Source organism: Leucoraja erinacea, chromosome 5 (genome assembly GCF_028641065.1).
Source record: "Leucoraja erinacea ecotype New England chromosome 5, Leri_hhj_1, whole genome shotgun sequence".
NCBI classification, from domain to species: Eukaryota; Metazoa; Chordata; class Chondrichthyes; order Rajiformes; family Rajidae; genus Leucoraja; species Leucoraja erinaceus.
In genome coordinates, this window is record NC_073381.1 from 4983197 (window position 1) to 4996894 (window position 13698).

The 13698-nt window shown below is 47.9% G+C and overlaps 1 protein-coding gene across 1 annotated transcript in view; it reads left to right on the top strand.

Moving 5' to 3' along the window:
- Positions 1 to 12959, top strand: part of LOC129696913 (protein lin-28 homolog B-like) — a 209759-nt gene extending 196800 nt beyond the window's left edge. The window contains exon 4 of the mRNA XM_055635012.1: positions 12531 to 12959. Coding sequence (XP_055490987.1) covers positions 12531 to 12918 — 388 coding nt within the window. The 3' untranslated portion in view covers positions 12919 to 12959. The remainder of the gene's footprint in view (positions 1 to 12530) is intronic.
- Positions 12960 to 13698: the final 739 nt, after the last annotated feature.

Sequence of the window (13698 nt, forward strand, 5' to 3'; positions counted from 1 at the left end):
GACTTTCATATGAAGAAAGACTGGATAGACTCGGCTTGTACTCGCTAGAATTTTAGAAGATTGAGGGGGGATCTTATAGAAACTTACAAAATTCTTAAGGGGTTGGACAGGCTAGATGCAGGAAGATTGTTCCTGATGTTGGGGAAGTCCAGAATAAGGGGTCACAGTTTAAGGATAAGGGGGAAATCTTTTAGGACCGAGCTGAGAAAAACATTTTTCACACAGAGAGCGGTGAATCTCTGGAATTCTCTGCCACATAATGTAGTTGAGGCCAGTTCATTGGCTATATTTAAGAGGGAGTTAGATGTGGCCCTTGTGGCTAAAGGGATCAGGGGGTATGGAGAGAAGGCAGGTACAGGATACTGAGTTGGATGATCAGCCATGATCACAATGAATGGCGGTGCAGGCTCGAAGGGCTGTATGGCCTACTCCTGCACCTATTTTCTATGTTTCTATGTTTCTCTATGTTGAGAGATACAGTGCGGAAACAGGCCCTTCGGCCCACAAAGGCAGCACCTCACACCAGCACTATCCTACACACAATGGGGACAATATACAATTTTACCAAGACAGTTAACAACAAACCTGCATGTGGTTCGAATGTGGATGGAAGCCGGAGCACCTGGAGAAAACCCACGCAGGTCACAGTGAGACCACGTACAGACAGCACCCGTAGTCAGAATCAAACCCGGGCCTCTGGCGCTGTAAGGCAGCAACTCTACCGCTGTGCCATCGTGCCGCCCTTATACTTAGTTTTGGTTTGGAAATACAGGGTGGGAACATGCGCTTTCGCCCAACGGGTCCACGCCGACCAGCGATTACCCAGACACCAGTTCTATCCTACATTCAATAATGTTATTCACATTATTCCCTTCATCCATGAATCTGTACACTGTGGACAGCTCGACTGTAATCGTGTATTGTCCTCCCACTGACTGGTTAGCACGCAACAAAAGCTTTTCACTGTACCTCACGATAAACTGAACTCACACTCTAGCGGCGATTTACAGAAGCCAATTTACCTACAGTCCTGTACGTCTTTGGAGTGCGGGAGGAAACCGGAGCAGCCGGAGAAAACCCACAGGGAGAACGTACAAACTCCGTACAGACAGCGCCCACGGTCAGGATCGAATCTGAGTCTCTGGCGCTGTAAAGTGCCTGTCCCACTTACGCCACTTTTTCGGCGACTGCCGGCACCCGTCATAGGTCATTGCAGGTCGCGAAAACTTTTCAACATGTTGAAAATCCAGCGGAGACCAGAAAGACGCTACGACTCTTTGGGCGGCTGAGGAGACTACTCACGACCATACAGGCGACACGTCGTGGGGTGAAGCCTGTATGGTCGTGAGTATTCGCCCAAATAGTCGTACCTTGTGAGTCGTACCAAAGAGTCATCCCTGGGATCAACTGATACCTACTATGGCTGAACAGCAGGGGTGGTGTGGGCAAGTGGGCCCAATCTGTGGCCCCCATCATTTTTGTACTTCACTTCACGGTGGCGCAACGGTGGATTTGCTGCCTCACAGCGCCCCAGACCTGGGTTCGATCCTGACTACCGTGTTTTGTCTGTATGGAATTTTTGTTTGGGTTCTCCCCGTGACCGCGTGGGTTTTCTCCGGGTGCTCCGGTTTCCTCCCACACGCCGAAGACGTACGTGCTTGTCAGTTAAATGGCCAGGTATAACTGTAAAATGTCAGTGAAAAACGTTACCCCTCGGTTCCCTATTAAATCTTTGCCCTTTCACCTTAACCCTATGTCCTCTGGTTCTCAATTCCCCCGACTCTGGACATGAGACACTTGTGCGTCTACCTAATCTACTTCTCTCATGCATTTATGCACCTCTATAAGATCGCCCTTCATCCTCCTGCGTTCCCAAGAATAATCCCAGCCTGCTAAACGTCCCCCTATTGCTCAGGCCGTTGAGTCCTGGGAAGATCCTTGTAAATCTTCCCTGTTCTCTTTCCAACTTGACCACATTTCCTAACACATGGTGCCCAGAACAGAACATAATACTCTCAGCGCAGCCTTACCAACACATATATACCTACGTATATTAAAAACAAATCAAAGTACAGCATGTGGGTTAACATGGAGTTAGTATTTTATTACTTGTCTTACTTGTATTAATGACTACAGGCCTGTCCACTGGCCTCTGTAGTCATGAAGACCCTTGAAAGGCTTGTGCCGGCCAAGCTGAAAAATATCACAAACCCCCTGCTGGACCCTCTGCAGTTTGCGTATCGGGCCAATAGATCTGTGGATGATGCAGTCAACCTGGGCCTGTACTTTATCCTCCAGCACCTAGACCGCCAGGGGACCTATGCGAGGACCCTGTTTGTATGTTAGCATTCATAGCAAAAGGATTTGAGTATAGGAGCAGGGAGGTTCTACTGCAGTTGTACAGGGTCTTGGTGAGACCACACCTGGAGTATTGCGTACAGTTTTGGTCTCCTAATCTGAGGAAGGACATTCTTGCCGTAGAGGGAGTACAGAGAAGGTTCACCAGACTGATTCCTGGGATGTCAAGACTTTCATATGAAGAAAGACTGGATAGACTCGGCTTGTACTCGCTAGAATTTAGAAGATTGAGGGGGGATCTTATAGAAACTTGTATTGTATTGTATATCTTTATTGTCATTTCCTGAGTATTCGCATACCCAGAGGAAACAAAAAAACGTTGCTCAACCAGTGTCCATTCAGTGTACATGAAAAAATAAATAGAAATAAAAATAAAAAATACTTACAAAATTCTTAAGGGGTTGGACAGGCTAGATGCAGGAAGATTGTTCCCGATGTTGGGGAAGTCCAGAACAAGGGGTCACAGTTTAAGGATAAGGGGGAAATCTTTTAGGACCGAGATGAGGAAAACATTTTTCACACAGAGAGTGGTGAATCTGTGGAATTATCTGCCACAGAAGGTAGTTGAGGCCAGTTCATTGGCTATATTTAAGAGGGAGTTAGATGTGGCCCTTGTGGCTAAAGGGATCAGGGGGTATGGAGAGAAGGCAGGTACAGGATACTGAGTTGGATGATCAGCCATGATCATATTGAATGGCGGTGCAGGCTCGAAGGGCCGAATGGCCTACTCCTGCACCTATTTTCTATGTTTCTATTTTTCTACTTGTCTTAATGACTACAGGCCTGTCGCACTGACCTCTGTGGTCATGAAGACACAAAGGCTTGTGCTGACCAAGCTGAAAAATATCACAACCCCCCTGCTGGACCCTGAGCAATTTGCATATCGGGCCAATAGATCTGTGCATGACGCAATCAACCTGGGCCTGCACTTCATCCTCCAGCATCTAGACCACCAGGGGACCTACGCGAGGATCCTGTTTGTTGATTTTAGCTCTGCATTCAACACCATTGTGCCAGAGCTACTACACTCCAAACTTTCCGAGTTGACTGTGCCTGAACCCCTCTGTCGGTGGATCACCAGCTTCCTGACAGACAGGAAGTAGCATGTGAGGCTGGGAAAGCACATCTCGGACCCACGAACACTCAGCATAGGAGCACCGCAAGGCTGCGTACTCTCTCCTTTCCTCTACTCTTTCTACACCTACGACTGCACCTCCACAGACACCTCTGTCAAGCTTCTCAAGTTTGCGGATGACACATCCCTGATTGGACTGATCCAGGATCGGGAAGAATCTGCCTACAGACAGGAAGTGACACAGCTGGCGTCCTAGTGCCATCGCAACAACCTGGAGCTCAATGCTTTTTAGACAGTGGAATTAATTGTGACTTTAGGAGAGCCCCCCCTCCCCTCACCCCACTCACCATCAACAACACCACAGTCACATCTGTGGAGTCTTTTAAGTTCCTGGGAACAATCATCTCCAAGGACCTTAAGTGAGGGGCTACCATCGACTCCACAGTCAAAAAGGCACAACAGAAGATGTACTTCCTGCGGCAGCTGAGGAAGCACAATTTGCCACAGGCAATGATGGTCCAATTCTACACGGCCATCGTAGAGTCTGTTCTCACCTTCTCCATCATGGTCTGGTTTGGCTCAGCCACCAAGCACGACACCTGGAGGCTGCAGCGAATCGTCCGATCAGCAGAGAAGTTTATTGGCTGCAACCTTCCCTCCATTGATGAACTGTACACTGCAAGGGCCAGGAAGCGAGCGGGCAAGATCATCTCTGACCCCTCTCACCCTGGCCACAAACTCTTGGAATCACTTCCCTCTGGAAGGCGACTCCGGACAGTCAAAGCTGCCACAGCCAGACAGAAAAACAGTTTTTATCCATGAGTAGTTGCTCTACTCAACAGCCAAAAATCTGTAGCCTCCCTTTGATCTGGTATTTTATTGGTTCACATTAATGTTTAGTGTTTTCTGAATCATTCGTAACTGTCACTGTATGTCATGTTGTTACTTGCGGGCGGAGCACCAAGGCGAATTCCTTGTATGTGAATACTTGGCCAATAAACTTACTTTTTTACTATTATACGTCAGCACACTGAAGGGATCCGAAAAGATTTAATAGGAGGGGTAACATTTTTCACACAAAGGGTGCTGGGCATATGGAATGAGCTGCCAGAGGAGGTAGTTGAAGCGGGGACTATCCCAACATTTAAGAAACATCTGGACAGGTACATGGATAGGACAGATTTGGAGGGGTATGGACCAAGCACAGGCAGGTGGGACTAGTGTAGCAGGGACATGTTGGCTGGTGTGGGCAAGTTGGGCCGAAGGGCCTGTTTCTATGTTGTATCACTCTATGAATCCATGTCTTGCAGAGATGTTTCCTGACCCACTGAGTTACTCCAGCACTCTGTGTCCTTTTAAATTCCAAGCAGTTTGGCAACTGTTGTTAAGTTCAGCACTTCCGTGTTTGACTATACACGTGGGGAAATCCCATGCTTGCAGTTTACACTTGCCAAAATATTGCATCATATTTAAACAGGGAAATACCGACTGTTGAACATAAGCCAGCATAATCTCGGACTGTTTGTTTAATATAAAAAACTTGCTCAGCAGCTCTACCTGCTGGCCAGAGTCTGCCATAACATAAGAAGCAAAGACACAGAGTGCTGGAGTAACTCAGCGGGTCACGCAGCATCTGTGGAGAACATGGATAGGTGACGTTTCACAGAGTGCTGGAGTAACTCAGCAGGTCAGGCAGCATCTGTGGAGAACATGGATAGGTGATGTTTCACAGAGTGCTGGAGTAACTCAGTGGGTTAGGCAGCATCTGTGGAGAACATGGATAGGTGACGTTTCACAGGTCAGAGAAACCCCACGGGGAGAGCGGACAAACTCCGTACAGACAGCACCCACGGTCAAGGTCGAATCTGAGTCTCTGGCGCTTGCCTGTCCCACTTACGCGACTTTTTCGGCGACTGCCCGCCACCCGTCGTTGCAGGTCGCTAAAAATCTTCAACCGGGATCGAACCCGGGTCTCCAGCACTGCATTCACTGTAAGGCAGCAACTCTACCGCTGTGCCACTGTGACTGCCCTTTAGACAAAGTACTTTAGACAAAGTCCAATGTCGTGATTTTCCTCTCCCCTCTGCTGAGAACTATATTCTGCACTCTGTCTCTTTTTCCTTTCATCTACCCATTGTGCATGAGTTTGGCTAGATTGTATTAATGAATAATATTTTCCGATTTGATTAAATAGCATTCAAACAAAGCTTTTTACTGTGCCTCGGTACAGGGGACAATGATAAAGCTGTACCTGAACCTACTTGCTTGAGAGCCAAGAGTATTTAATTGCCATATGTATTAGACCAGAACAATGAAATTCTTACCTGCTGCAGCTTTACAGGTACATGGAACATAAAACAGTATAGCACATCAAGAGGCCCTTCGGCCCACAATATCCATGCGGTATATTTCATGTTTAAGTAAGCATGCAGGTACAGCAGGCAGTGAAGAAAGCGAATGGCATGTTGGCCTTTATAACAAGAAGAGTCGAGTAAAGGAACAAAGAGGTCCTTCTGCAGTTGTACAGAGCCCTAGTGAGACCACACCTGGAGTATTGTGTGCAGTTTTGGTCCCCTAATTTGAGGAATTCTTGCTATTGAGGGAGGGCAGCGTAGGTTTACAAGGTTAATTCCCGAGATGGCGGGACTATTATATGCTGAGAGAATGGAGCGGTTGGGCTTGTACAGTTTAGAAGGATGAGAGGATATCTCATTGAAACATATAAGATTATTAAGGGTTTGGACACGCTAGAGGCAGGAAACATGTTCCTGATGTTGGGGAAGTCGTGAACCAGGGGCCAGAGTTTCAGAATAATGGGTAAGTCATTTAGAACGGAGACGAGGAAACACTTTTTCTCACAGAGAGTTGTGAGTGTGGAATTCTCTGCCTCAGAGGGCGGTGGAAGCCAGTTCTCTGGATACTTTCAAGAGAGAGCTTGATAGGGCTCTTAAAGATAGCGGAGTCAGGGGATATGAGGAGAAGGCAGGAACGGGGTACTGATTGTGGATGATCAGCCATGATCTCATTGAATGGCAGTGCTGGCTCAAAGGGCCGAATGGCCTACTCCTGCACCTATTGTCTATTGTCTAAGTTATAAGGAGAGGTTAGTTTAGTTTAGTTTAGTTTATATTATTGTCTCATGAACCGAGGTTGAATGAAAAGCCTTTTTGTTCGGTTTAGTTCAGAGATACAGCACGGAAACAGGCCCTTCAGCCCATCAAGTCTGTGCCGACCAGAAATCTCCGTACACCAGCAATATCCCACACGCCGGAGACAATTAACAATTTTACCGAAGCCAATTAACCTACAAACCTGTATGTCTTTGGAGTGTGGGAGGAAACCGGAGCACCCGGGGAAAATCCATGTGGTCATAGGGAGAACGTGCAAACTCCGTACAGACAGTACCCGTGAAAATTCTTTTCACTGTAGACGTGACAATAAACTAAATTATAGAATGAACTAAATTAAGCTAAATATAATCAAGTCAAACTCAAGCACAATGGGAAGAGCAAAGGGGAAGATACAGAGTGAAGGATATAGTTCTCAGCATTGTAGCGCATCAGTTCCAGTGATAAAGTCCAATGTCCACAATGGGGTAGAGGTGAATCGGACAGTACCCTAGCTTATGGAAGGACCGTTCAGAAACCAGATAACAGAGGCGAAGAAGCTATTCCTGAGTTAGGGAAGAAGCTGTTATTTAATCTCTGTGTCACACGGGCCGTACGTTTAGTTTGGTTTATTATTGTCACGAGGTGCAGTGAAAAGCTTTTTTGTTGCGGGCTGTTCACTCAGCGGAAAGACAATACGTGATTACAGTTGAGCTGTCGTGGTGTATAAATCCTTTTTCACTGCAGCGTACGTTTGAGAACAAGGAGAGGGACGGCACAGTGGTGCAAGCTGGTACAACCGCTGCCTCACAAGCCCAGAGGCATAGGTTCAATCCTGACCTCAGGTGCTGTCTGTGTGGAGTTTGCATGCGCGGTTTTCCACCGGTGGCTCTGGTTTTAACATAGAAACATAGAAAATAGGCGGAGGAGTAGGCCATTCGGTCCTTCGAGCCAGCACCACCATTCAATATGATCATGGCTGATCATCCACAATCAGTACCCCCATTCCTGCTTTTTCCACATATCCCTTGATTCCATTAGCCCGAAGAGATAAATCTAGAGGGCCTGTCCCACTCAGTGATTTTATGGGCGATTATGGCCGTCAGTGACTGACACCAGATGTCGCCTGAAAACCGTCGAGTCGTACGACAGGATGCGACACAGCTGCGTCAAGGTACGTCACTCTGCGTGCGTCACCAATTTCCACGTGTCAACGTGGGACAGGGCGCGCGGCACCGTGCGTCACCATAGGACAGCGTGCGACAGCATACGGAGCATAGGACAGCGCCTGTGACCTCACAGCCGTCAAGCGGCGTCAATGTACGTCCACCCGATATACACGATATACGGCAAAATTCGACAGGTTGCGTCATCTGGGGCGCGAGACGCCAGTTGATTAACCAGCTTCCCCATAAAAGGGGACGCGCCGCGACGCATCATGGCGTACGTGCGACACGTGGTGAAGCACGGTGATGCAAAATAAATTAACATAGGCAATGGCCGTGCGTCACCACCCGTCGCCCGTACGTCATCGTGCGAACGGGCGCACGACAAGACACGTAGATGTCGCGCAAGTATTTTGAATATTCCAAATTCCTGGGGCGCCAGGGAGATACCGTCGCCTAAAATGTTGCCCAAGTGAGACAGGCCCTTAACTCTCTTGAAAACTCTAACTCTCTCTTTATCTCACACGCCTCAAAGAGGAGCGGGTTCGTAAGTTAATGTGCCCTCTATAAATTCCCCGCAAGTGTGTCGGGAGTGGATGAGAAAGTGGGATAGCGTAACACTAGTGTGAGCGGGTGATCGATGGTTGGCATGGATTATTGATTATTGATTAGTTAATTGAAAGATGCAACATCAAAACAGGCCCTTTGGCCCATTTATCAATCATTTGGAGTTCATGACAGCCACGAATTCATGGCTTTATTGCCCTCTTGTGGTAATTTGTACATTTTGTCCAACTATGAACCTGAATTTCATTCTACAACAAACATCCTAGCTGGCTTCTGTTTCCTGATTGTAAAATCCAATTGTACAACTCTATGTTTTACTTTTGGCCCTTTTCCAGACTTCACAGAATTCAGCGATAGTCTTAGTTTCAGTTTAGGTTTTAGACTTCAGAGGTACAGAGTGAAAAACAGGCCCTTCGGCCCGCTGAATCCGCGCCGTCCAGCGATCCCCGTACACACGTTCTATCCTGCACACTAGCAGCCATTTTACAGAAGGCAATTAACCTACAGACCTGGAAGGGAAGTGTGGAAAGAATCCAGTGCACCCGGAGAAAACCCACGGGGTCACGGGGAGAACGTACAAATGACACGCAGACAGAAGATCGAACCCGGGTCTCTGGCGCTGTGAGGCAGCAGCTCTACCGCTGCACCACCGTGCAGCCCCAGGTATTTAGGTTAATTGGCTTCAGTAAAAACTGTAAATTGTCCCCAGTGTGTAGGATATTTATATGTTATTTATGAATATTTTTATTTCAAACAGAATAAAAAAATAAAAAGCAAGTATGAAACAGTATACAAAAAAAACAAAACAAGAATTATTTCTAAAGTGTCATAAACAATATTTAGAAACAAATGAATCGAACGTGTCCTAAAAGGAGCAGGAAGAAGTCCCCACCCCTTATAATTATCTTATACAAATTTAGCAGCTATAAACGCCTATTTCCATATGTACACCAAATTATTTACATTTATACACTAATCAAATATTTACAAAGCCATACAAAAAAAGAGAGAAAAGAGGTAAAAAAGAAAAGGAAAAAACCTAATGTGCTCGTGGGACAGTACCTCTAAAGGGCCTGTCCCACCAGCATGCGCCTGCATGCGGCAAGCAAGACCAAACCAGAAGCGGGGGCGAGTGAGTGACGTGAAATTCGAGCGAAGTCCGCGGGAAGTTTGCCCGTGACGTACGGCGTCGAGGCGGCTGCGGGCCGGTAGGCCATTGCCGCGCGGAATTTTTGAACAAGGTCAGTTTTCCGGAGCCCCGCGCGATGTCGGGACCAGCTGCGCACAACTCCATACGGCTCCAGCGATCGAAGTGGGACTGGCTCCGCGAGGCCGTACGGATCAAGCGACCACGTTAGGTCGCGCTTGCCGCATGCAAGCGCATACTGGTGGGACCGGCCCTTTAGGACGCGCTTGCCGCATGGAGTCGCATGCTCGTGGGACAGGCCCTTTAGTCATATATACAATCCATCAACCTATAGTCACCCTTCCCAATACAATCAGTGTAACAAATATCCCACTCAAAATATCGCAATCAAAATAGTGCTAGTGTCGGGGTGATCGCTGGTCGGCGTGTACTCGGTGGGCTGAAGGGTCAGTTTCCCCGCTGTATCTCTGCAGTCTGAAGTCTGAAGTATATTAGTGTCACATGTATTGAAAAAAGTGAAAATCCTTTGTTTTCATGCTCTCCAACCAAGTTAGATAAAACCATATATGAATGGTGTTCGTGTGGAATTTCTGACTTCCTGAGTTGAACTGACGGATAACCTCTTGTGATAAATAGTTTCTTCTGATTATTGAAGCCACAGTGTATTTGCAAGCATCGTTGTACCAGTTGAGGCATCCCTGGAGAAAAGGAATAGGTGACGTTTCGGGTCGAGACCCTTCTTCATACTGCGTCGGGGGAGAGAGGGAAACTGGACGTATGATGGGGATCAGAACACATCAGAGCTGGCACTGATGGCCAAGGAAAAGTGGAGCCCACAATGGTCCATTGTTGGCTGTGGAAGGGGCGATATCAGAGGGATATATGGATGCGAAGAGTGGAACTGGCAGGTCGGCTTGGTGGGGGAGGGGCGGAGAGAGAGTGGGAGTGCAATGGTAACTTGAAATGAGCTAAATCAATATTCATACAGCTGGGTTGTCAGCTGCCCAAGTGAAATATGAGGTGCTGTTTCTCCAATTTGCCTGTGGGGCCTCACTCTTGACAGTGGAGGAGGCCCAGAGCAGAAAGGTCAGTGTGGGAATGGGAGGGGGAGTTAAAGTGTTCAGCAACGAAGCAACCATGTACCATCCTATACATCCAAGTCTCTGCCTCAGAGGGCGGTGGAGGCCGGTTCTCTGGATACTTTCAAGAGAGAACTAGATAGAGCTCTTAAAGATAGCGGAGTCATGAGGATATGGGGAGAAGGCAGGAACGGGGTACTGATTGGAGATGACCAGCCATGATCACATTGGATGGCGGTGTTGGCTCGGAGGGCCGAATGGCAATAGACAATAGGTTCAGGAGTAGGCCATTCGGCCCTTCGATCCAGCACCGCCATTCAAAGTGATAACGGCCTACTCCTGCACCTATTTTCTATTGTCTACATTTAGATCGAGAGAAATAGATCAGGTAAAGGCAAAGAGTCTCTTGCCCAGTGTAGGGTGATTGAGAGGCAGATATCATTGGTAGAAGGTGAGGGGGGAAAGATTTAATAGGAACCTGAAATGGGTAACTTATCCAAACAAAGGGTGGTGGGTGAATGGAACGAGCTGCCGGAGGAGGTAGTTGATGCAGGGACTATCCCAACATTTAAGAAACATTTAGACAGGTACATGGATAGGACAGGTTCGGAGGGCTATGGGCCAAACGCGGGTAGGTGGGACTAGTGCAGTTGCTCCAATGTCTTTGTCTACATGCCCAGGCATGGCCCCCACATTCACTTGCCTGTGCAGAGTGATACTGCCAGACATTTCGTTGCTGGCATTTCATATCGGGACCGTCTCCAGACAGAGAGGTGACGTTTCGGCAGGTGATATCCCAACATTTAAGAAACATTTAGACAGGTACATGGATAAGGCAGGTTTGGAGGGATATGGGCCAAAAACAGGCCTATATGTAGATGGGACAAGTTCACGAGGTTAATTCCCGGGATGGCGGGACTGTCATATGTTGAAAGAATGGAGCCACTGGGCTTGTACACACTGAAATTTAAAAGGATGAGAGGAGATCTTATTGAAACACATAAGATTTTGGTATTTAATTTTTATTTGAGGAAAAAAAATTACAATACACCTGACAAATTGCATTGCATTTTCCTCCATTTTGTTTTTTGTATATAATAACAAAATAACCCTTACCCACCCTCCCTAATATATAAGATTATTAAGGGTTTGGACACGGTAGAGGCAGGAAACATGTTCCCGATGTTGTGGAAGTCCAGAACCAGGGGCCACAGTTTAAGAATAAGGGGTAGGCCATTTAGAACGGAGTTGAGGAAAAACGTTTTCACCCAGAGAGGTGAAACTGAGGAATTCTCTGCCTCAGAAGGCAGTGGCGGCCGATTCTCTGGATGCTTTCAAGAGAGAGTTAGATAGAGCTCGTAAAGATAGCGGAGTCAGGGGATATGGGGAGAAGGCAGGAACGGGGTACAGATTGGGGATGATCAGCCATGATCACAGTAATCGGCTTGTACACGCTAGAATTCAGAAGATTGAGGGGGGGGATCTTATAGACACTTACAAAATTCTTAAGGGGTTGGACAGGCTAGATGCAGGAAGATTGTTCCCGATGTTGGGGTAGTCCAAAACTAGGGGTCACAGTTTAAGGATAAGAGGGAAGTCTTTTAGGACCGAGATGAGAAAATCATTTTTTACACAGAGAGTGGTGAATCTGTGGAATTCTCTGCCACAGAATGTAGTTGAGGCCACAGTTCATTGGTTATATTTAAGAGGGAGTTAGATGTGGCCCTTGTGGCTAAAAGGGATCAGGGGGTATGGAGAGAAGGCAGGGATGGGATACTGAGTTGGATGATCAGCCATGATCATATTGAATGGCGGTGCAGGCTCGAAGGGCCAAATGGCTTACTCCTGCACCTATTTTCTATGTTTCTATGTTTCTAAATGGCGGTGCTGGCTACTCCTGCACCTATTGTCTATTGTCTTTGTCTATGGCCGGTGTGGGCAAGTTGGGTCGGAAGGGCCTGTTTCCACGCTGTATCTCTGCTATGTGATATTCGGCCACTTGTCTTGACTCTTGCTTTGTTTTCGATGCAGGTGTTACAACTGCGGAGGCCTCGACCACCACGCGAAGGAATGTAGTCTACCTCCTCAGCCAAAGAAGTGCCATTACTGCCAGAGCATCACGCACATGGTGGCCAACTGTCCCCTCAAAACTCTCCCCCCCCAGCCCCTCGCCCCTCCTCAGGGAAAGCACGAAGCCGATCCTCAGCCTTCCACCTCCACCCCCTCCTCTCACCACGCCGCCCTGCCCAGGGGGGAATCAGCGGGGACACAAGGCCCCCCGGCCCCGTCTCGCCCGCAGGAGGAGAAGGCCGAGTCGGAAAACTCCACCAAGTCATCCCACGAGGCCACAGCTTGTCCCGAAGAACCCACCAGGAAAGGGTCCGCTGTTCAGAAACGGAAAAAAACAGAGAGCAAGTGACCTCCGTTGAATTTTTTTTTGTTAAACACACACACACACACACACACACGCACATACACACACACACACACGCACACACACACTCACACTCACACACACGCACACACACACACGCAAGCGCACTCGCGCACACTCACACACACACGCGCGCCCGCACACTCTCACACACACACACACACACACACACACGCACACTCACACACACACGCGCACACACACACACACACACACACACACACACACACACACACACACACACACACACACACACACACACACACACACACACACACACACACACACACACACACACACACACACACACACACACACACACATATATATATTATGAGAGAAAAGAACAAATAGGATCTCAAACTACCTCAAAACTTGCAAAAGTGACGGGGAAATAAAATCACACACGCTGCCAGTCCTTTCATTGGGGGATGAATGAGATGAGACTTAATTCAACCCGTGCGAGGTGTTGCCGTTTGGATTAAATTCACGCACGTCCAATGTGCTCTATATTTTACCTAAATATGCAGGCTAGAGGCCTCTCCCTCCGTACCACGCCCCCGGCCTAGCGTGGCCTTCGGGTGGTCCGGCGGTGTGCGTTCTTTTTGGCTTTTCTAATATTTTTTATACCGTGTACTCTTCAAACAACTCTCGCCCCCAACTCCGGACTTCGACCCAAGCAATACGAATAACACTACGACCAGACCCGGTTGCACAGCTGGCTCCACCCACGAGCCGGATCGATCGATCGATCGACGATGCCCT